The 23,212-nt window shown below is 41.1% G+C and overlaps 1 protein-coding gene across 1 annotated transcript in view; it reads left to right on the top strand.

The window, feature by feature from the left end:
* Positions 1 to 23,212, top strand: part of P2RX2 (purinergic receptor P2X 2) — a 111,544-nt gene that overhangs the window by 49,284 nt on the left and 39,048 nt on the right. The window contains exons 5-8 of the mRNA XM_069745434.1: positions 1,259 to 1,355; positions 2,524 to 2,604; positions 4,828 to 4,960; positions 12,654 to 12,781. Coding sequence (XP_069601535.1) covers positions 1,259 to 1,355; positions 2,524 to 2,604; positions 4,828 to 4,960; positions 12,654 to 12,781 — 439 coding nt within the window. The remainder of the gene's footprint in view (positions 1 to 1,258; positions 1,356 to 2,523; positions 2,605 to 4,827; positions 4,961 to 12,653; positions 12,782 to 23,212) is intronic.

Genomic DNA, 23,212 nt, shown 5'->3' with positions numbered 1-23,212 from the left:
TGGAGTTGGGTTGTTTTATTAAAAAAAGTTAAAAAAAATGATGATATGATGGCTAGTGTTGAGCGCAAGTGCTCACTATTACAGTATGCACAAAGTATTGTGGAGTCCCATATTTTTTTGGGTGTTTAAACATGTGGGGCAGGGATGCGGTTCATATCTGAAACTGCAGTACCGAACACTTGCGCTCAACACTAATGACAACATACTCAATATGACAACCTATTGTTATCAGATACTGTGTTGTACCTGTGGGGTCCCAATGTTCACTATACTCCTGGATAAAATCCTTCAGGGGTTTGGTTTCCAAAATGGGGTCACTTGTGGAGTGTTTACACTGTTTAGGCACATCAGGGGCTCTTCAAACGCAACATGGTGTCAGCTAATTATTCCATCAAATGTTACATTCAAAAAGTCAAATGGCACTCCTTCCATTCCAAGTTCTGCCATGTGACCCAAATAGTAGATCTCCCACACAAATAAGGTTTCAGCGTACTCAGGAGAAATTGCACAACAAATTTGGAGAGCCATTTTCTCCTGTCACCCCTGTGAAAATAAAAAAAGCTTGAGTCTAAAACTAATTTTTTGTGAAAAAAATTAAATGTTCATTTTTTTTCCTTCCACATGGCTTCATTTCACATGAAGCACCTGAAGGATTAATAAACTTCTTGAATTAGGTTTTGATCACTTTGAGGGGTTAAGTTTTTAGAATGGTGTCACTTCTAGGTACTTTCTGTCATATAGGCCCCTCAAAGTTACTTCAATTGAGATGCAGAAATATTGTTGGAAAAATGAGAAATCCCTGGTCAACTTTTAACCCTTCTAATTTCCTAACCAAAAAGTTGCTGATGTCAAGTAGACATATGGGAATTTTTTTTTTATTAACGATTTTGTGTTTCATAACTATCTGATTTAAAGGCATAAAAATTAAAAGTTTGAAAATTGAAAATATTTTTACATTTTTGCTAAATTTTCATTTTTTTTTTTACAAACAGTCATATTGAAGAAATGTTACCACTATCATGAAGTTCAATATGTAATTAAAAAACATTCTCAGGATCAGTGGGAAAAATTGAAGTGTTCCAGAGTTATAACCTCATAAAGTGACAGTGGTCAGAATTGCAAAATTTGGCCTGGCCATTAAGGTCAAAATTGGCTCGGTCATTAAGGGTTTAATTGTCTGCCATTTCTCTAATTTCAGAAAGCTAAAGAATCTGTCAGCACTGCTTAAATTGAATTAATAACACTTTCTCTTTCTCAGGATTGCAGACTGGGCGATGTGTCAATGCTACTCGCGGATCACTTAAAACTTGTGAGGTCCTTGCATGGTGTCCATTAGAAGATGAAACTGTGACTAGGTTGGTAACATTCATTAAATTATAGGATTTTTGTAATAATTTTTTTAACTGTTCCTGATATCCACCATATATATGTGATAGAAGTCAAACGGAGAACCGTGTGTCCCAACTGTGTTATAGAGTTGTAAGTCCTCTGCTATTACTGGGTGGCTGGGTTCACAGGTTCAAGTGTCCTAGGGTGGCTTAAAAAAAGTTTAATACAACTTTAAAGAAAAAGTGAAAAAAAAAAAATTGTGTTCCAGTTACTTTGCCCCAAGAAAAATGCCACCTACATGAAACCTTAAATACAACCAAAGTGTCTTTGTAAATAGTTCAAGATATTCCTCACGTATAACAAACTTCTTGCACTCCACTGTTGTCCTTCAGCAGGAGCAGGAGCAGGAGGATGCATTATTAGCAAAGCAGAGATTGGCCACAGGTTGATGGCTATACAGTATGTCTACTAAATATCAAGTACAGTGCAATCAACATTATCTAAGAACCTTAAATCAACCCAACATGCAAGAAGAGCAGCCTAATTTGGTTGAGATTTCACCAAACTGGCAACATAGCTTCAGCTTTTCTTACCCTCTTTCATCCATGACTACAAACATTTTTGGTCGTCAGTAGCAGCAGCTTATTTTCCTATGCCAGCACCCAAGTGTGTCATGGCAGCACTGCTCAGTTATGCTGTATTGCCCCTTTAGACTTCATCTTTAGATGGCAGCTACTAAAGGATAGCTGAGGATCACCAGAACACCACTATTAAAGAATGGAGATTTTGAGGGCTTCATGCCTGTCTGTATGTCTCAAGTGTTGAATGGTAGATCATAGAGTTTTTATTAGAGCCACAATCTACAACTTAAAGCTTACAGGTTTACTTGCTTGGTATGGAAAACTCTACCATTTTTCTTAATCTTTGCTCTATACCTTATACATTTCCCCCATTGTAATTCAGAAGACAAGTCTTGAGGTAAATTGTTCGGTGCTAGGAAATGAAATACTTAATTTCCCTGAGGAGAGCTCAGAAATATTACTAATATCCTGGAAGCATACAATATTCTCAGAGGGTCTTTACTAGTCATTTCTCCTCTGGCTTTTATCTCCTCTTCCCACTACCCACCACCATAATATAATCTACTCTGTCTTTTTTTCTGTTCATTTCTTTCTATTGTCTCTTTGTTTCTAGTGAGTCATTGCATGACTTTATCCCAAGCTTCACCATCCTCATCAAGAACAACATCCATTTTCCTCAGTTTGGATTCTCCAAGTAAGATTATTTAATCGATAGTTGAGTAGCTCACCTCCTGCTGTGCAAGAACCTTGTCCAAAATGCTTGTATAAATGAAGTTCAGAGCCTTAGATTGCTCAGTGGGGTGATTCCACTGCTCTTAATGTATGCTTAAAACAATTTGTTGCTAAGCCTCAGACAGTGGAGCGAGTGCTTTCTTAGGCTATGTGCACAAATTTCCTAAGCAAAACCGGACATTTTCTGCAAGAAATCCGCATGCGTTTTTTTCACGTGTTTCTCGCGGTTTTTTTGCAGATTTTTTGTGTTTTTTTCCGGAGATTTCACAATGCAATAATATAGTGGGAAATCCGCAAAAAATCCTCAAAATTAATGAACATGCTGCCTTTTTTACCGCGATGCATTTTTTTCGCAGAAAAAAGCGCAACATGTGCACAAAAATTGCAGAATGCATTCTAAATGATAGGATTCATATATATGCATTTTTTAATACGTTTTTATAATGAAAAAACGTGAAAAATCCGCAACGTGTGCACACAGCCTTAGTGTTAAATCACCTAAGATAGAGTATAGATAATATCAGCAGAACATAAACAAATAACTTCTTACAATAACATATTACCACAAAAGAAAGCTGGTATATTAAAAAATGAGGTGGTATTGATAAAGATACTTTTGGGTATTTGCTAGAATCCTTATTTTAGACAAATTCTGTTTGAGGGACTTTTCACTAGATTGTTTTTATTTAAGCTGAGAATCTCCTCAAATTGGAGCCTTTCCATTGATTCTGGAACACTACTTATTTTTGTTCTGTTCCCCTTCCATTCCAAAGTTATGACCCTCGGAAATAATGGTGCAAATTTTCCTTTGAACCAATTGGGCGCATACCATAGCGCTTCTCTTTTAGCATTTGGTTTTTGTACCCTCATGCTGGCCAATCAAAGCATGGCCATGCCTATAGAAAAGTTCTGTGGTATACACTCAGTGAATTGAAGCAACATCTTGCACTATTATTACCACGGGGTATAACTTAGTAATGGAGGGGGTACAGAAAAAAAATTTAAATTAATCTAGAAGTTACAAATTAAGAAAATAAAATAATGAAAAAGGTCCTCTTTAATTGATTAAATTGTAGGGATTCATTGACTTCTAGAAGACTACATACTGGTTGTAGAGATAAGCACATTACTTCTCACGAATCAGGTCCATGTTTCAGGTCAGTAGTCTCTGACCATGGATAGGAGGTGCGTGAGTTTCCTTACCTTCCTGGTTTCCAGGATCGGCTTATGATTAGCTGCTGGCGAGATGTCACCTGCGAGCAGTTCCTGTTCACAGCCAGAGACGTCTAACCAAGACCATGGGACCGACATCATAAGAATCGATCTGTTAATCTTTAGTTGTTCAGATAATTATTCATCAGTCTGTCTAAAGGTCTCTGTAATGAATAATGCCAGTTGGCCATTAAAGAGTGTTTCGGAGAACAGAAATTGTCCAGTCAGTGATTGGCCTTTCCGGATATTTCTAGTGTGTCTAGGATAGGTCAGACCATCTGTGACCAAGTACAAGAATGTACTTGCAGGGTAAGTATTAATTAATTATTTTCATACAGACAGAGTTCTATAAGCAATAATTTGTTTTTCGAAACCGCCTGTTTTATTAAAGATCCTTATGTATGCCAATTGTGTTGGCAGAAAAGTGGTCCTGTCTTATGAGCCAAATCTTGAAACAAAATTGTGATTTTTACCCAAAATGCATAGGATTAGTAAGATCAGAAATGCCATATGAAAATTATTTACAATACAACTTTGAGATTTTTAGGGCAACATATCATCAGGGAGAGCTTGTGTTTATTCTTTTATCCATTTATGTCGATATCAATATCTTATCTGGTAACGAGGTAACTACAGTAAGTACAGGGATTTGAGTCTAACTTGGGCACTGGAGCTTAGGGGGCGCAAAAGGTCCCTTTGGCCGATATGAGAAGACTATTGTAATCAAAGACCTTTCATCATTTGGGGCCCTGTTAGAGATTTTGCATGGGGACCCACAAACTAAAAGTTTTATCACTGCTAACTGGTTTATATACGGGTAGTTATGTGTAATAATAATAAATAATAAACTTGGCATGTATATGAAGAATAAATGTTAACTATACTGATTTTGTTTAAAGTTTGCAGCAAAATATGCTTTACCTGTGCCGTGAGTATAGAAACTCTGATCTTCTGTTTATTTTGTGTCTCCTAGGGGTAACATTGAAGGGGAAAATGCTTTGAAGAACTGTAATTACCACCCTATCCGATCACCATCATGCCCAATTTTCACCATAGATTTTATCGTAAAAGAGGCTGGTATTAACTTCACTGAAATTGCATATAAGGTCAGCTTATATTTCAGCAAGAAAACTAGTGGCAAAGAAATAAAAAAATAAAAAAGACAGAATACAGTGGTCTTCAGGAAATTCAGCTGGTCATAGTTTATGGGTCACAGTGGGCAATAGGTGGGAGTTCCAATCGAACACATTGGGGACATTCGGAGGAAAGCGGGTACCCTCATTGAGAAATGTGGTTGGCTCATGGAGGAGATGACTGAATGGTAAAATTTCAAGGAATTAGAGCATCCCCAAAGGGTGGAAATCATGATAACAGAATTTTACGTAAAGAAACCCAATGAATATTGTGCTTAAAGCAGTAACCCCTTTATTAGGTCTTAATTAATCTATTTCTTTTACTTCTTTTACTGAAAAAGTCTAATTCCCTTTTGTAAATGCAGAATGGTATATTGGGTAATCTCAGTCAGTGAAGCTTATAGACTGTACAGAAGGATTGTTAGATAGTAGGATTAATGTAGGTGCTGATTGAGAATGATTTTTCACATAAGCCCAAGATAATAGAGAGGACTTCTAGGGATATAGAACCCATAATACATTTAGATTTATTTGAAGATACTATAAGGAGGGGAGACTAGGACCTTAGGTATCCATGGTTTAAGACCACTGATATAGTGACAGCTAGTAGCTATTGGTCATAACCATGGATACCTAAGATCCTGCAATGACTGCACATGAGGAAAGAGACATTACGAATCAGAAAAAAACTATACTACATTTCTAATTGGAGGAGTTTGCTAATATTATTACACCTACTGCATATTGGGATAGGATCTTGGAGATTGGAATACCCCTTTAAAGCATGTTTCCAGAGATTTGTCAAACTCACTGCACACTTTAGGGATTCTCCAATGCCGGCACCTAGTGCAGCGGACACATGACCACAAGTATATGATTTGCCTGCCGACTTGATGTGCATTCATTCAATGTAAATGTATTGAGTGAGGTTGGACACATCTAATTTGAAAGTAGGAAATGGCACATTAGCGGTCACCTGACTTCCGGAGAATCCTCAAAGTGCGCTCAGTGTGAGGATTCACAAGTCTGCAGTCACATAGAGTGAATGCAGACTTGTAGCCTAAGGCTGGACATCTCCTTTAATGTGGAGGTAGAATTGCTTTTTAAGAAGAACAATGTTCTCCTAGTCTAGAAGGATGAACTGCAGATGCTAAATGTTGGAATTTGCATCTGAATTGACATTTTTGAGTAAAGCATTTTATTAAAGGTACCGTTACACTAAATGACTTACCAACTATCACGACCAGCGATACGACCTGGCCGTGATCGTTGGTAAGTCGTTGTGTGGTCGCTGGGGAGCTGTCACACAGACAGCAATCTCCAGCGACCAACGATCAGGGGAACGACTTCGGCATAGTTGAAACTGTCTTCAACGATGCCGAAGTCCCCGGGTAACCAGGGTAAACATCGGGTTACTAAGTGCAGGGCCGCGCTTAGTAACCCGATATTTACCCTGGTTACCATTGGAAAAGTTAAAAAAACAGTACATACTCACATTCCGATGTCTGTCACGTCCCCCGCCGTCAGCTTCCCGCACTGACTGTGTCAGCGCCGGCCGTAAGGCAGAGCACAGCGGTGACGTCACCGCTGTGCTCTGCTTTACGGCCGGCGCTGACAGTCAGTGCAGGGAAGCTGACGGCGGGGGACGTGACAGACATCGGAATGTGAGTATCTACTGTTTTTTTTTTTAACTTTTACAATAGTAACCAGGGTAAATATCGGGTTACTAAGCGCGGCCCTGCGCTTAGTAACCCGATATTTACCCTGGTTACAAGTGAACACATCGCTGGATCGGCGTCACACAATGGGGTCACTTGTGGGGGTTTAGGCACACAGGGGCTCTCCAAACGCGACATGGTGTCCGCTAAAGATTGGAGCCAATTTTTCATTGAAAAAGTCAAATAACGCCCCTTCCCTTCCGAGCCCTGTCGTGCGCCCAAACAGTGGTTCTCCCCCACATATGGGGTATCGGCGCACTCAGGACAAATTGTACAATAACTTTTGGGGTCCAGTTTCTCCTTTTACCCTTGGGAAAATAAAAAAAATTGTTGCTAAAAGATCATTTTTGTGACTAAAAAGTTAAATATTCATTTTTCCTTCCATGTTGTTTCTGCTGCTGTGAAGCACCTGAAGGGTTGATAAACTTCTTGAATGTGGTTTTGAGCACATTGAAGGGTGCAGCTTTAGAATGGTGTCACTTTTGGGTATTTTCAGCCATATAGACCCCTCAAACTGACTTCAAATGTGAGGTGGTCCCTAAAAAAAATTGTTTTCGTTGTAAAAATGAGAAATCGCTGGTCAATTTTTAACCCTTATAACTTCCTAGCAAAAAAAAATGTTGTTTCCAAAATTGTGCTGATGTAAAGTAGACATGTGGGTAATGTTATTTATTAACTATTTTGTGTCACATAACTCTCTCGTTTAACAGAATAAAAATCCAAATTTAGAAAACTGCAAAATTTTAAAAATTTTCGCCAAATTAACATTTTTTTCACAAAAATTATCGACCTAAATTTACCACTAACATGAAGCCCAATATTTCACAAAAAAACAATCTCAGAACCGCTAGGATCCGTTGAAGCGTTCCTGAGTTATTACCTCATAAAAGGACACTGGTCAGAATTGCAAAAAACGGCCATGTCATTAAGGTCAAAATAGGCTGGGTCATGAAGGGGTTAACTGAGCCAATTTTGACACTAATGACCAAGCCAAATTTTACAATTCCGATCATTGTCACTTTATGAGGTTATAACTCTGGAGCGCTTCAACATATCCCACTGATTCCAATATTTTTTTTTCGTGACACATTGTACTTCATGATAATGGTAAAATTTCTTAGTTATGACTTGCATTCATTTGTGAAAAAAATGGAAATTTGGCAAAAAGTTGGAAAATTTCAAACTTTTAATAGTTATGCCCTTAAATCAGAGAGATATGTCACACAAAATAGTTAATAAATAAGATTTCCCACATGTCTACTTTACATCAGTACAATTTTTGAAACATTATTTTTTTTGTTAGGAAGATAGAAGGTTAAAAGTTGACCGGCAATTTCTAATTTTTCTAACAAAATTTACAAAACCATTTTTTTAGGGTCCGCATCACATTTGAAATGACTTTGAGGGGTCTATATGACAAAATACCCCAATGTGACACCATTCTAAAAACTGCACCCCTCAACGTTCTCAGAACTACATTTAGGATGTTTATTAACCCTTCAGGTGCTTCACAGGAACCAAAGCAATGTGGAAGGAAAAAATTAAAAAATGAACATACAATTTTTTTTCACAAAAAATTTACTTTTGACCCAAACTTTTCATTTTCACAAGGATAACAGTAGAAAATGGACCACAACATTTGAATGTGCCGATACCTTATTTGTGGGAGAAATCTACTGGTTTGATGCACGGCAGGGCTCAGAAGGGAAGTAGCACCATTTGACTTTTTGAATGCAAAAACCTCAACCCTATCCACAGCCATAGCCCAACGCTAACCCCAATCCTAACCCTAAGCCCAATTGCAAAGAATCTTACACAGGTTTGCATATAAATACTTGCCAACAGTTTCTATTTTGCGGATTTTGTCCCATGAACTGGAGCATATATGGGTATGATTAGGTAAAGTCCACCTAAAGTAGAAGAATGCAGTCGTTTAGGCATAGTGCCTGTCATTCCTAGGGCAGAATGTAAATCTCCTGATTTATGTCAGAGAGTTGGTAAGTATGCATAGAGAAATGTTTAAACTCCTAAACATCCTCTATTCTACTCAACTCCTCACCTCTATGGCTGAGCACAGACGAATAGATGATGGGGGGGGGGGGGGGGGGGGGCAAATAGTTGGATCTAACACTTATCACCAATTCTTTAGATGGGTGATAAATGTGAATAGTGGAAAATATATTCCTGATTAAGGTCATTGACCTGGGAGAGCTCATTATATCATGTGGAGACTATTACCTACAAACATCCAACAAGGGGGAGCAAACAGTGTGCTTGAGAAATTAGAAACTTTTCACACTCTGACTGGACTCTGCGCTTACAATATACTTTGGAAAATATTACTGACATGTGCACTGATACGACAATTTCATTAGGCAAACGCAGGATCTTATAGAAAAACAGATATTGTGAGTTATAAAGTTTACAAGGAAAGACATTACTGGCTGACAACACTGATGCCGTAACTGGTGCTCAAAAAGACCTCAGTCATATGCATCATAGCAAAAAAGCAAGATTATATATATATACATATATATATATATATATCACCAAGGGCACAACTCTCACCCCTGGACGAAGCTTTCAACAGCGAAACGCGCGTCGGTGTGGTGGGTCCCTGGCTTTCGGCTCTACTGGTAAATACTACGAGGAGTACACTTGGTTTTGATAGTAAGTTCAGATGCACTGGTTGCTTATTTTGTATCTTCTCCGTTCTTAGTGTGGGCCGTGCACTATCCTCATCTATACATATAATCCTCTAAGGGGCACTTCCGTCTGTTTGTCTGTCTGTCACGGAAATCCCAAGTCACTGATTAGTCGCGGCCAGCGGCCGTGACCAATCAGCAACGGACACAGTCCAGCCATGAAATGGCCGCTCCCTACTCCCCTGCAATCTGTACCCCCTCCGTACTCCCCCCCCCAGTCAGCGCCCGCCACCCACATAGCGTTTTAGCAGTCCATTAAACCGACTACTTACACCGCAGCATAACGCGGTGTAACGCAGTCTGTTAACGCTGCTATTAACACTGTGTGACAAACTTTTTACTATTGATGCTGCCTATGCAGCATCAATAGTAAAAAAATATAATGTTAAAAATAATAAAAAAATAAAAAAATGCGCTATTCTCACCCTCTGCTGTCCACTGATGCGCGCGAGCTGCGAGGCTGCCGCCAGCTTCCGTTCCCAGAGATGCATTGCGAAATTACCCAGATGACTTAGCGGTCCCGCGAGACCGCTAAGTCATCTGGGTAATTTCGCAATGCATCACTGGGAACGGAAACTGGCGGCAGCCTCGCTGCTCACGCGTATCGGTGGACGCCAGAGGGTGAGGGTGACCGCCAGGCGGTCCCTTCTGTCTGGGGATGTCACGGTGGCCCAACCCGGTCCGTGGCCCTGCTAAGGGGCGCCCAATTAAAGGTGATGTAAGTTTGTCAAGTGTTCGTGACGCCACCTGTGGTATTCGGTCAGGGTGACCGACGCTGCTTAGGGGTCCACTGGGGTGATGTTATGGCAGCTAGATGGAATACCTTCCCACAGGTGAAGTGTTTCCCAAGGGCTTCCCAGTAGTGTAGATGTTGATGGTGGGCAATGCGAGACGAGGTGAATAACGAGAACACAGTGGGTGCAGTCACTTTACCTTTACTGGAGGCTTCAGCATCCACACTCCGGGGTACCAGGTTACAGGGTCGGCAGAGTCCAGCCGGTCTGGTGACACTTCCAGAGTCCCCCTATCCAGGTGGAAGTCAGTAGCCTTCCTACCAGCGCTCGGGCATTGTAGTACCCCCCTGCTGAGCAACTCGGTGAGGTCCTCACAACTGCTGTAGATGTTTCTCTTCTCACTGTCCCCCAGATGGATAGAACAAACCCGTATGACGCTGGTGGCCTGAGGCTATTTTATAGGGACCCTAGTGTCGCCCCTCCTCCATGTTGCCACCTTGTCTGCTTAGGTTCTTAGGTCGGACAGCCAACTTGGAATTGACTGCCCTGCCGGTCTCTGAAGTAAAGCGTAGAGTCTATTACTCCCTTGGTGCTCCGGCTACCGGTCCGCGCTCCAGAAAGAGGCAGCCTCTCACAGGACAGAACTCCTTCTGGTTTTCTATACTCCTTTGCCGTGACTTTGTGTCTCACTCCCTACGAACACACTTCGCTTCGTGTCCTTTCTAGGGATACTGCTGCAATGTAGTGCAGGCGCAGCTCCGTGTCCTTCTATCTTGCTGAGCCTCCAATGTCCTTTCTCTCTCCTCTGTCTGCGTGACAGGTGTCTCCTGGGCCGAGCCCAGGCAGCTGCTTCCTTCTCTCTCCGTCTCGCTTCCTCTCTCTCCCTCCTGCTCCCAGCTTCTCTCTCTCTTCCCATCCAACCCACCAGTTTTACCCAACTGTGAGGAGTGGCCTAGTAGATAGAACCCTTAGCTCCCCCTGGTGGACTGGAGTCTGAAGTGTGCTGTGGGTCTTGTGATACCTGGCAGGGTGGGCTCCTTCGGTGCCATCAGACGTAACATCCCTCCCCCTGGTGGAAGAGCGACATTACTGCAGCAACCAGGACTCTGGGGCTCTGCACTTATATAACTATTTTTTATTTAAATTCTTTTTTTTAACAGAAATATGGTGCCCACACTGCTGTATTCTACGTGGGCTATGTTATATACTGCATGACTGATATATACTACGTGGGCAGTGTTAGATACTGTGTAGGCTGTGTTATATACCATGTGGCTGCTATATACTACGTGGCTGCTATATACTACATGGCTGCTATATACCACATGGCTGTGCTATATACCACGTGGCTGTGCTATATACCACGTGGCTGTGCTATATACTACGTGGCTGTCTGTGTTATATAGTACGTGGGCTGTGTTATATACTACATGGCTATGCAATATACTACGTGGCTGTGCTATATACTTCGTGGCTGTACGATATACTACGTGGCTGTTATATACTACGTGGCTGTGCTATATACTATGGGCTGTGCTATATACTACATGGCTGCTATATACTACGTGGCTGTGCTATATAATACGTGGCTGTGCTATATACTATGTGGCTGTGCTATATACTACACGGCTGTGCTATATACTACATACTACGTGGCTGTGCTATATACTACGTGACTGTGTTATATACTACGTGGCTGTACTATATCTTGCACCCCGAACCCCCGACATCCTGCGACCAATCAGCGACAGACACAGTCCAGCCGCGAATTGACGCGGTATTTAAACCACGCTTCGCTGATTGGTCGCGCACGGCCGGGCGCAACCAATCAGCAATATTGGCGCAGGATTTAAACACCGCTTCGGTCATTGGTCGTGCCCAGCCGGCCGTGACAATCAGCGACAGGCGCAGTCCGGCCACGAATTGGCGCCAGATTTGAACCACGCTTCGCTGATCAGCCAGCCGGGCGCAACCAATCAGCGATATTGGCGCAGAATTTAACCCCCACTCACAGCGCGACGTACATACATACATACATATTCTTGAATACCCGATGCGTTAGAATTGGGCCACCATCTAGTTTTTTTAATATACATCTCTCACTCTATTATTATTAATGCTACATCATTTATTCTTGATGGTGCACAGGTTCTCTCCATAGACTGAGCATTTATATTACACTCTGATGGTCTTTTATTATTCATTTCTTATGTACACTTATTATTGCCATGTTATCCCTATATTGCCATCTGTACTTGTATCTTATATAATTATACTGTACATTCCTCTATATTTATTATATGACTTTTACTTATAGCCGTATCCACCCCTTCTTTTCCTGTACTTGTCCCTCCCCATTAATTAGCTTTTTTTTCATGTTTTAAGACCCTTGTGGTGTTTTACATTTATCATAATAAAAATTAGCTATTTTAACCTTTCTCTAAAAAGCGTTGTGCCTTTGGTGTTTTTTTTTTAACTGGTGCTCATCAGCTTTCGTTTATTTTTAAAGGGAGGAATCATTGGTGTGATCATTAACTGGAACTGCAATTTGGACTTACATCCCTCAAAGTGTCGCCCACAGTATTCATTCCGACGCCTTGACCTGCAGAATAATATATCTACCGGCTATAACTACAGGTTAGTGTTATTGTGACAAAAAAGAGTAAGAAAACAGTGACTCATAATAATCTTTATTTTTATATAGATATATAGCGCTAACATATTCCACAGCGCTTTACAGTTTGCACACATTATCATTGCTGTCCCTGATGGGGCTCACAATCTAAATTCCCTATCAGTATATCTTTGGAATTTGGGAGGAAACCGGAGTGCCCGGAGGAAACACATGCAAACACGGAGAGAACATACAAACTCCTTATAGACTTAGGCTACTTTCACACTAGCGTCGGTACGGGCCCGTCGCAGTGCGTCACTAATGAAAGTCTATGGAGAAAAAACACATCCTGCGGGCAACTTTGCAGGATGCGTTTTTTCTCCAAAACGACGCATTGCAACGGAGGCCAAACGACGCTAGTGTGAAAGTAGCCTTATAGAAGTCCCCTAAAAGTTAAGGAGTGAAAATATAACAGGTAGAGAATGAAACTGAATTTAATACGTTTCCTTTTCCGATTGGAAGAGCTGCAAAATCTTCACCCATGTATAGACCACAGACAGGATACCGATCCCCAACACAGAGCAGGACTAGAAGATTCCTGGAACATTCACATGTTCTTCTTCCAATGTGAAAGTTATCATATTAACCCCTTCACCACCTTGTTTTTTTTTTTCGTTTTTGCTCCCCTTTTTCCCTGAGCCATAACTTTTTTTTTAACTTTTCCAGCAATATGGCCATGTTAGGGCTTCTTTTTTGCAGGACGAGTTGTACTTTTTAACGACACCATTGGTTTTTCCATATAGTGTACTGGAAAATGGGAAAAAATCAAAGTGTGGTGAAACTGCAAAAAAGTGCAATGTCACAATTGTCATTTGTTTTGCTTTTTTACTATTTTCACTAAATGCTAAAACTGACTGCCCTCTATTCTTGATAACCAGCTATGATAGATTTGACAGCTGAGTGTTGCAGCTGAATGTCGAACCTGAACGGTAACACAGATTTCTTGGAGAAGTCCATGTTCGGGGTCCGTTTCCGAACAGTAGGTGTTCAATATGTACCACGAACCTTACTGTTCGGGTTCTTACATGGATATTGGGACAATAAAGCATTCACACCTCTAATCTAATAAGGATTCACTCGTTGAGCTCAGTTAGTTATTTTTTTTTAATGTCCATTGGTTATGCTCTGTTTATGCATATATTTGCATTTCTTCAAATATTTTGTTATACCATGACATGTTAGCCTTTAAAATTATCATAACTACAAGATTATAATTTTGTTTTTCCCACTGGGAGCAATCATTGGAAGAGCAGCTCAGCTTGGCAGCATAAGAGAAAAGGAACATTACACTTTTAACTATTTAGGCAAGAAGTACAACTTTATTAATTGAAAAGCACCAATTAATGAACAAATACTAGAGGACATTTAGAAAAGTTTTTAAGTGCCTATTCTAATATAATTGTATGATATATTAGATTTGTGAAAACTATATTTATCTATATTTTATTTTATCTGTACTGAGCTATATTCACTACATGTAGGGTTGCTAACTTGACTTTTTATTTTTTTTCTGGACAGCTTATTAAAAAATCACAGACAGACAATATTTTTTTAAGGCTCACATTGAAAAATCATAATAAATCATTATGATTAGAATTGATCCATGTCTCCACCCCATAATTCTTGTAAGATGACATTATCTGCATTCACTGTGAACTGCAAAATGATAATTACAAACAAAATAATCTGTATAAGCTTCTGCAGCTTCAAAAAAATCACGGACGCCTTAAATTTTTTTATGAACATGGTCACAAAAGTGCCCCATTTTTTACGGACTGTAAGCCTGAGGCTGCACTAATGAGAGACTGTGATGACAATATGTCCCCTTCTGATTTCTGTCAGGGTTAGCATAGACATGGATGCCTAGTCTAAATTATATACCAGCAAATACATCCATGTTCAAACATATCTCATTGAATCTATTTGTCTTCCTTGGAGGCAAGTATTTATGTGAATAGTGGTTTATGCATCCTTGACAACTATGTGTAGTGTTGGAAATCAAAGGACAAAGGACAATCTGTATCGTGTACTTGTTCTATCCAAGATTCTCACATATAGAACATGTTATACCCATTATGCTGTAGTCTTAGATAAATTCACACATCAATGTTTTTGTGGGCCATGGGATCTGAGCTAGGTATCAAGGTTACCCATACAAGTCTATGGGTCTGTGAAACTCACTGACAGTATTTGGATGACATCAGTGTGCATTATATATACTGTCTGTCATTAACATTGTATTGGACAAAAGAAATGGTAAATGGGCATGGATTGGGGTGTGTATGAAAACGAAGGTATCCAGCTCCGAAATTCAAATCAAAAGTCTTTATTTGACAACTTTAAAAAGAAGCTGCTTGACAAGCTGGTACATACCGAAAGAAGAAATGCCTTGAGCAACTGGACGCGTTTCAAACACATGCAGTGTTCTTAAGGTACCGTCACACTTAGCGACGCTGCAGCGATACCGACAACGAAGTCGATCGCTGCAGCGTCGCTGTTTGGTCGCTGGAGAGCTGTCACACAGACAGCTCTCCAGCGACCAACAATCCCGAGGTCCCCGGTAACCAGGGTAAACATCGGGTTACTAAGCGCAGGGCCGCGCTTAGTAACCCGATGTTTACCCTGGTTACCAGCGTAAACGTTAAAAAAACAAACACTACATACTTACATTCCGTGTCTGTCCTCCGGCGCTCTGCTTTCCTCTGCACTGTCAGCGCCGGTCAGCCGGAAAGCAGAGCGGTGACGTCACCGCTGTGCTTTCCGGCTGGCTGGCGCTGACACAGGATGAAGGAGGAGTGCAGAGAAGCACAGCGCCGGGGACAGACAACTGAAGGTAAGTATGTAGTGTTTGTTTTTTTAACGTTTACGCTGGTAACCAGGGTAAACATCGGGTTACTAAGTGCGGCCCTTCGCTTAGTAACCCGATGTTTACCCTAGTTACCAGTGAAGACATCGCTGGATCGGTGTCACACACGCCGATCCAGCGATGTCAGCGGGAGATCCAGTGACGAAATAAAGTTATAATAATAATAATAATAATAATAATAATTTTTATTTATATAGCGCCAACATATTCCGCAGCGCTTTACAAATTATAGAGGGGACTTGTACATACAATAGACATTACAGCATACCAGAAATACAGTTCAAAACAGATACCAAGAGGAGTGAGGGCCCTGCTCGTAAGCTTACAAACTATGAGGAAAAGGGGAGACACGAGAGGTGGATGGTAACAATTGCTATAGTTATTCGGACCAGCCATAGTGTAAGGCTTGGGTGTTCATGTAAAGTTCTGGATTTTCCTCAGCGACCAATGATCTCCCAGCAGGGGCCTGATCGTTGGTCGCTGTCACACATAACGATTTCCTTAACGATATCATTGCTACGTCACAAAAAGCAACGATATCGTTAACGATATCGTTATGTGTGACGGTACCTTTAGGCCTCAGTTTCATAATGAGCAGTCTTGTCGGAGAATAAAAACACCCCAAACAGGTGGGGAGCATGTGAAATAATTTAAGTGATACAAAGTAGAAAGTGCAAAAATTACAAAAAATACAGAAATACAAAAAATGTGAAAATACAAATCAGAAATAATTAATAATGCAGCATAATTTCATTATTTAAATTTAATCCTAGAGGTTCCCGGGTATTCAATAAATAGATCCAAAAAGCCTCTCTATCTCGCAACTTTTTTTTCTCTATCGCTCACGTTCCTGTGAACCTGTTCTATTGCAAATCAAATACATTGAGATGTGCAATCTGTCTATTATGAAATTTTATAAAGTCATTACCCTAGATGCATTGGAAACATGACGAATTGTGGGTTGGGTGATATCATAGAGATGTTCTCTGATTCTATCTTTTAATCTCCTAAATGTGGATCTCACATATAAAAGTTGACAAGCTGAACATTCAATTATGTATACTACATGATCTGAATTGCAATTCAAAACATTTTTTTATTTTAAAATTCTTTTGATTCTTTGAACAAGAAAACGTGGATGTCTTTTTAAAACGTAAGCATGTTTTGCAAAGATGTTGTCCGCATTTAAAGAAGCCCGTGGTGGATAACCAGTTAGAAGAGTTTTTGTTTTAGTTGCATCATAGAAACTGGGGGACAACGAATAGCCTAAGGTTGGGGCATGTCTGGATACAATTCTGATACCCTTCTTTAGTATTCTATCCATAATATCATCATCTCTCAAAATATTCAAATTGCGATATACTATGTCAGAGATTGGCTTGAAAAACGTACTATAAGTAAGAACTAAAAGCGGTTGTTGTGAAAGAGACTTATTATTAATTTTAGTCTGGTTCTGGTTATTAGAGTCAAGTTCGTTGCAATAAGTTCTGTCCTTGATTTAGTATCAACTATATCGAAAGAGCGGTTAATGGTCCAGTCAGGATATTTCCTATTTTTGAGACGTTTTCTAATGTTTTTTTTTTTGTTAATAAAGGTCAAATTATCACTACAGTTTCTTTTTGCTCTGATCGTCTCGCCCACAGGAATTGATAGGATTGTATGTGGCGGGTGAAAGCTATGTGCATGAAGTATGATGTTCCCTGCAGTCTTTTTACGATACGTGCTGCTACTAATAGTTTCAAGGGGAATACCTGAAAGACTTAAATCCACAAAATTAATGCATTTTTTATCAGATGTGTAAGTAAATTTTTAATTGAAAGGGTTATTATGGATATAGCATTGAAACAAACTTAATGAGTCTGAATCCCCTTGCCATACTGCTGCCCCACTAATCCCCCTGTCTCCCCATTACTACCCAGCTTCTCCTCTCTGCCAGGCCCTTCACTGGCTTCCTATTGCCCAGAGGCTACAGTTCAAAACACTAACAATGACATACAAAGCCATTCACAACCTGACTCCTCCATACATCTGTGACATGGTCTCCCTTTACCTACCTACACGCAACCTTCGATCGTCTCATGATCTCCTTCTATACTCCTCTCTCATCTCTTCCTCCCACAACCGCATCCAATACTTCTCCCGTGCCTTCCCTTCTCTCTACCTCAACACATCAGGCTCTCGTCTACCACGGAAACCTTCAAAAGGAACCTGAAGACCCACCTCTTACGACAAGCCTACAACCTGCAGTGATCCCCAGTCTACTGAACCGCCGCATGACCAGCTTTACCCTCTCCTAGTGTATCCTCACCCATCCCCTATAGACTGTGAGCCCTCGCAGGCAGGGTCCTCTCTCCTCCTGTACTTGTGTGTGCCTTGTTTTACTCATGTTTATTGTACTTGTCTATATTTGCCCCGTTCACATGTAAAGCACCATGGAATAAATGGTGCTATAAAAATGTATAATAATAGGTCATCTAAATAACTATAATATCATTTAATATGTTCACAAAATGGATTATCTGAACTGAAAATGTACTGTTCATCCCACCACGCCATGACTAAATTTGCTACCGACGGGGAGAACTTAGCTTCCCATCGAAACTCCACTGTTCTGGAGAAAAAATTTCTAACAATTACAGACTGAAACAGAGGCGTGACGACCCTGCCCTTGCGGGCTTACATTCTACAGGATAGTGGGGATGGAGACAATAGGTTGAAGGTTGCAGGAGCTCCGGTGTTGGTGAGGCGATAGCTTTGGTAGTGATGAGGAGGCAGCAGGGTCAGTGCTGGCTGTAGGCTATCCTGAAGAGGTGGGTTTTCAGGTTACATCTGAAGGATCCGAATGTGGTTGATAGTCGGATGTGTTGGGGCAAAGAATTCCAGAGGATGGGGGATACTCTGGAGAAGTCTTGAAGGTGGTTGGGTGAGGAGCGGATAAGTGTGGAGGAGAGAAGGAGGTCTTGGGAGGACTGGAGATTACGTAAGGGATGATATCGGGAGATTAGTTCCGAGATATATGGAGGAGACAGGTTATGGATGGTTTTGTAGGTCAGTATTAGTAATTTGAACTGGATGCGCTGAGGGAATGGGAGCCAATTAAGAGATTGGCAGAGGGGGGAAGCGGAGGAGTAGCGAGGAGAGAGATGAATTAGTCGGGCAGCAGAGTTAAGAATGGACTGGAGAGGTGCAAGGGTGTTAGCAGGGAGGCCACAGAAAAGGATGTTGCAGTAGTCAAGGTGGGAGATAAGAGCATGCACAAGCATTTTAGTAGATTGAAAGTTGAGGAACGGACGTGTTCTGGAGATATTTGAGCTGGAGGCAACAGAAGGTGGAAAGAGCTTGGATGTGCGGTTTGAAGGACAGGGCAGAGTCAAGGGTTACTCCGAGGCAGCGACTTCCGGTGTGGGGGAAAGCGTAATGTCGGTAATTGCGATAGATAGGTCAGGTATGAAAGATCTATGAGATGGAGGAAAGATGATGAGTTCAGATTTGTCCACAATGAGTTTGAGGAAGCGAGAGGAGAAGGATATGGCTGATAGACACTCTGGGATTCTGGACAGCAGAGAGGTGACGTCTGCGCAAGAAAGGTAGATCTGAGTGTCATCAGCATAAAGGTGGTACTGGAATCCATGGACTTTATGAGTTGTCCCAGGCCAAGTGTATAGATTGAGATGAGTAGGGGTCCTAGAACAGAGCCTTGGGGGACTCCAACAGAGAGAGGGTGGGATGAGGAGGTAGTGTGGGAGTGGGAGACGCTGAATGTGCGGTTGGAAAGGTATGAGGATATCCAGGATTGGGCGAGGTCTTTGATGCCAAAGAAGGAGAGTATCTGTAGTAGGAGGCAATGGTCAACTGTGTCAAAAGCAGAGGACAGGTCTAGAAGGAGGAGTACAGAATATTGTCCATTAGCTTTGGCTGTAAGTAGGTCATTAGTGATTTTGGTTAGGGCTGCCTCAGTTGAGAGATGGGAGCGGAAACCAGATGTCAAATAGCAAGTTAGATGAGAGGTGGGAGGAAGTTCAGCGTGGACGTGCTGCTCTAGGATTTTGGAAGCGAATGGAAGCAGCGATATTGGGCGATAGCTGGACATACAGTAGCTGTTGGGTCGAGGGTTGGCTTTTTAAGGATAGGCATGATTGTGGCATGTTTGAAAGCAGAAGGGAAGGTGCCAGAAGTTAGCGATAGCTTGAAGAGGTGGGTTAGGGATGGGATAAGTGTGGTGGTAAGGTTGGGGAGGAAGTGGGATGGGATGGGGTCAAGCGCACAGGTGGTGAGGTGCGATTTGGAGAGGAGACAATTAAGCCCCCCTTCAGTGATCTTGGAGAGAGGTTATGGGGTTTGGGCATTGGTCTTTTATACAAAGGGGTTGTGGTTGAACAATGAAGATTTGCCTTGTTTGGTCAATCTAAGTCCGGTTTCACATTTGCTGTTGTGTCTGCAGCGTTTCTTCCACAATTATCCGCATGCGTTGTGCTTTCCTATATTTAACATTAGGGACGCATGAGTCTGCGATCGGTTGCGTATTGCCGCGTTTCGTCTTCTGTGGTTTTGCACGGTAAACGCAGCATGTAGTAATTTTAGAGGCGTCAATTTGCCTCCTAGAAACGTATGCGGTTGTTAGCGCAAGGAATGCGGCAAAAAAAGCATTACTGTCTATGGGAACGCATGCGTACATATGTCTTTGCGTACGCATGCGTTTGATGCGCTTGCGTACTTCGGACTGCGTATGTCCAGGAACTGATTAAGACATGCCCATTAAAGACACACCCTCTTGGAAATACCAAACGCATGCGCATAAAAAGCGCAAACACATGTAAAACGCATGCAAACGCTGCGTTTTTTTACCATCATGTGTAAGTTGATGCGGATAATAAACGCTGCGTTACCAGACGTTTGCATGCATTTTTGCATGTGTTTGCGGTTGCGGACAATACGCAGCGGAATTAACTGCAAATTTGAAACTTGCCTTATTTTTAACCCCTTTACCCCCAAGGGTGGTTTGCACGTTAATGACCGGGCTAATTTTTACAATTCTGACCACTGTCCCTTTATGAGGTTATAACTCTGGAACGCTTCAACGGATCCCAGTGATTCTGACATTGTTTTCTCGTGACATATTGTATGTCATGATAGTGGTAAAAATTCTTTGATAGTACCTGCGTTTATTTGTGAAAAAAATGGAAATTTGGCGAAAATTATGAAAATTTTGCAATTTTCCAACGTTGAATTTTTATGCAATTAAATCACAGAGAGATGTCACACAAAATACTTAATAAGTAACATTTCTCACATGCCTACTTTACATCAGCACAATTTTGGAAGCAAAAATTTTTTTTGTTAGGGAGTTATAAGGGTTAAAAGTTGACCAGCAATTTCTCATTTTTACAACACCATTTTTTTTTAGGGACCACATCTCATTTGAAGTCATTTTGAGGGGTCTATATGATAGAAAAATACCCAAGTGCGACACCATTCTAAAAACTGCACCCCTCATGGTGCTCAAAACCATATTCAAGAAGTTTATTAACCCTTCTGGTGCTTCACAGGAATTTTTGGAATGTTTAAATAAAAATTAACATTTAACTTTTTTTCACAAAAAATTTACTTCAGCTCCAATTTGTTTTATTTTCCCAAGGGTAAGAGAAGAAATTGGACCCCAAAAGTTGTTGTACAATTTGTCCTGAGTACGCTGATACCCCATATGTGGGGGTAAACCACTGTTTGGGCGCATGGGAGAGCTCGGAAGGGAAGGAGCGCCGTTTGACTTTTCAATGCAAAATTGACAGGAATTGAGATGGGACGCCATGTTGCGTTTAGAGAGCCACTAATGTGCCTAAACATTGAAACCCCCCACAAGTGACACCATTTTGGAAAGTAGACCCCCTAAGGAACTTATCTAGATGTGTGGTGAGCGCTTTGACCCACCAAGGGCTTCACAGAAGTTTATAATGCAGAGCCGTAAAAATAAAACAAACATTTTTTCCCACAAAAATTACTTTTTAGCCCCCAGTTTTGTGTTTTCCCGAGGGTAACAGGAGAAATTGGACCCCAAAATTTGTTGTCCAATTTGTCCTGAGTGCGCTGATACCCCATAAGTGGGGGGGAACCACTGTTTGGGCGCATGGGAGGGCTCGGAAGGGAAGGATCTCCATTTGGAATGCAGACTTAGATGGAATGGTCTGCAGGTGTCACATTGCGTTTGCAGAGCCCCTAATGTACCTAAACGGTAGAAACCCCCCACAAGTGACCCCATATTGGAAACTAGACCCCCCAGGGAACTCATCTAGATGTGTTGTGAGAACTTTGAACCCCCAAGTGTTTCACTACAGTTTATAACGCAGAGCCGTGAAAATAAAAAATCTTTTTTTTCCCACAAAAATTATTTTTTAGCCCCCAGTTTTGTATTTTCCCAAGGGTAACAGGAGAAATTGGACCCCAAAAGTTGTTGTCCTATTTGTCCTGAGTACGCTGATACCCCATATGTTGGGGTAAACCCCTGTTTGGGCACACGGGAGAGCTCGGAAGGGAAGGAGCACTGTTTTACTTTTTCAACGCAGAATTGGCTGGAATTGAGATCGGACGCCATGTCGTGTTTGGAGAGCCCCTGATGTGCCTAAACAGTGGAAACCCCCCAATTATAACTGAAACCCTAATCCAAACACACCCCTAGCCCTAATCCCAACAGTAACCCTAACCACACCTCTAACCCAGACACACCCCTAACCCTAATCCCAACCCTATTAACAACTGTAAATGTAATCTAAACCCTAACCCTAACTTTAGCCCCAACCCTAACTTTAGCCCCAACCCTAACCCTAGCCCTAACCTAGCCCTAACCCTAACCCTAGCCCTAATGGGAAAATGGAAATAAATAAATTTTTTTAATTTTTCCCTAACTAAGGGGGTGATGAAGGGGGGTTTGATTTACTTGCATAGCGAGTTTTTTTAGCGGATCTTTATGATTGGCAGCCGTCACACACTGAAAGACGCTTTTTATTGCAAAAAATATTTTTTGCGTTACCACATTTTGAGAGCTAGAATTTTTCCATATTTTGGTCCACAGAGTCATGTGAGGTCTTGTTTTTTGCGGGACGAGTTGACGTTTTTATTGGTAACATTTTCGGGCACGTGACATTTTTTCATCGCTTTTTATTCCGATTTTTGTAATGAAGAATGACCAAAAACCAGCTATTCATGAATTTCTTTTGGGGGAGGCGTTTATACCGTTCCGCGTTTGGAAAAATTGATAAAGCCGTTTTATTTTTCGGGTCAGTACAATTACAGCGACACTTCATTTATATCTTTTTTTATGTTTTGGCGCTTTTATACGATAAAAACTATTTTGCAGAAAAAATAATTATTTTTGCATCGTTTTATTCTCAGGACTATAACTTTTTTATTTTTTTGCTGATGATGCTGTATAGTGGCTCGTTTTTTGCGGGACAAGATGACGCTTTCAGCGGTACCATGGTTATTTATATCTGTCTTTTTGATCGCGTGTTATTCCACTTTTTGTTTGGCGGTATGA

The sequence above is a fragment of the Ranitomeya imitator genome, chromosome 1, assembly GCF_032444005.1.
Source record: "Ranitomeya imitator isolate aRanImi1 chromosome 1, aRanImi1.pri, whole genome shotgun sequence".
NCBI classification, from domain to species: Eukaryota; Metazoa; Chordata; class Amphibia; order Anura; family Dendrobatidae; genus Ranitomeya; species Ranitomeya imitator.
The sequence above is the reverse complement of the archived record's forward strand: the minus strand, read 5'-3'. Positions and strand labels throughout refer to the sequence as shown.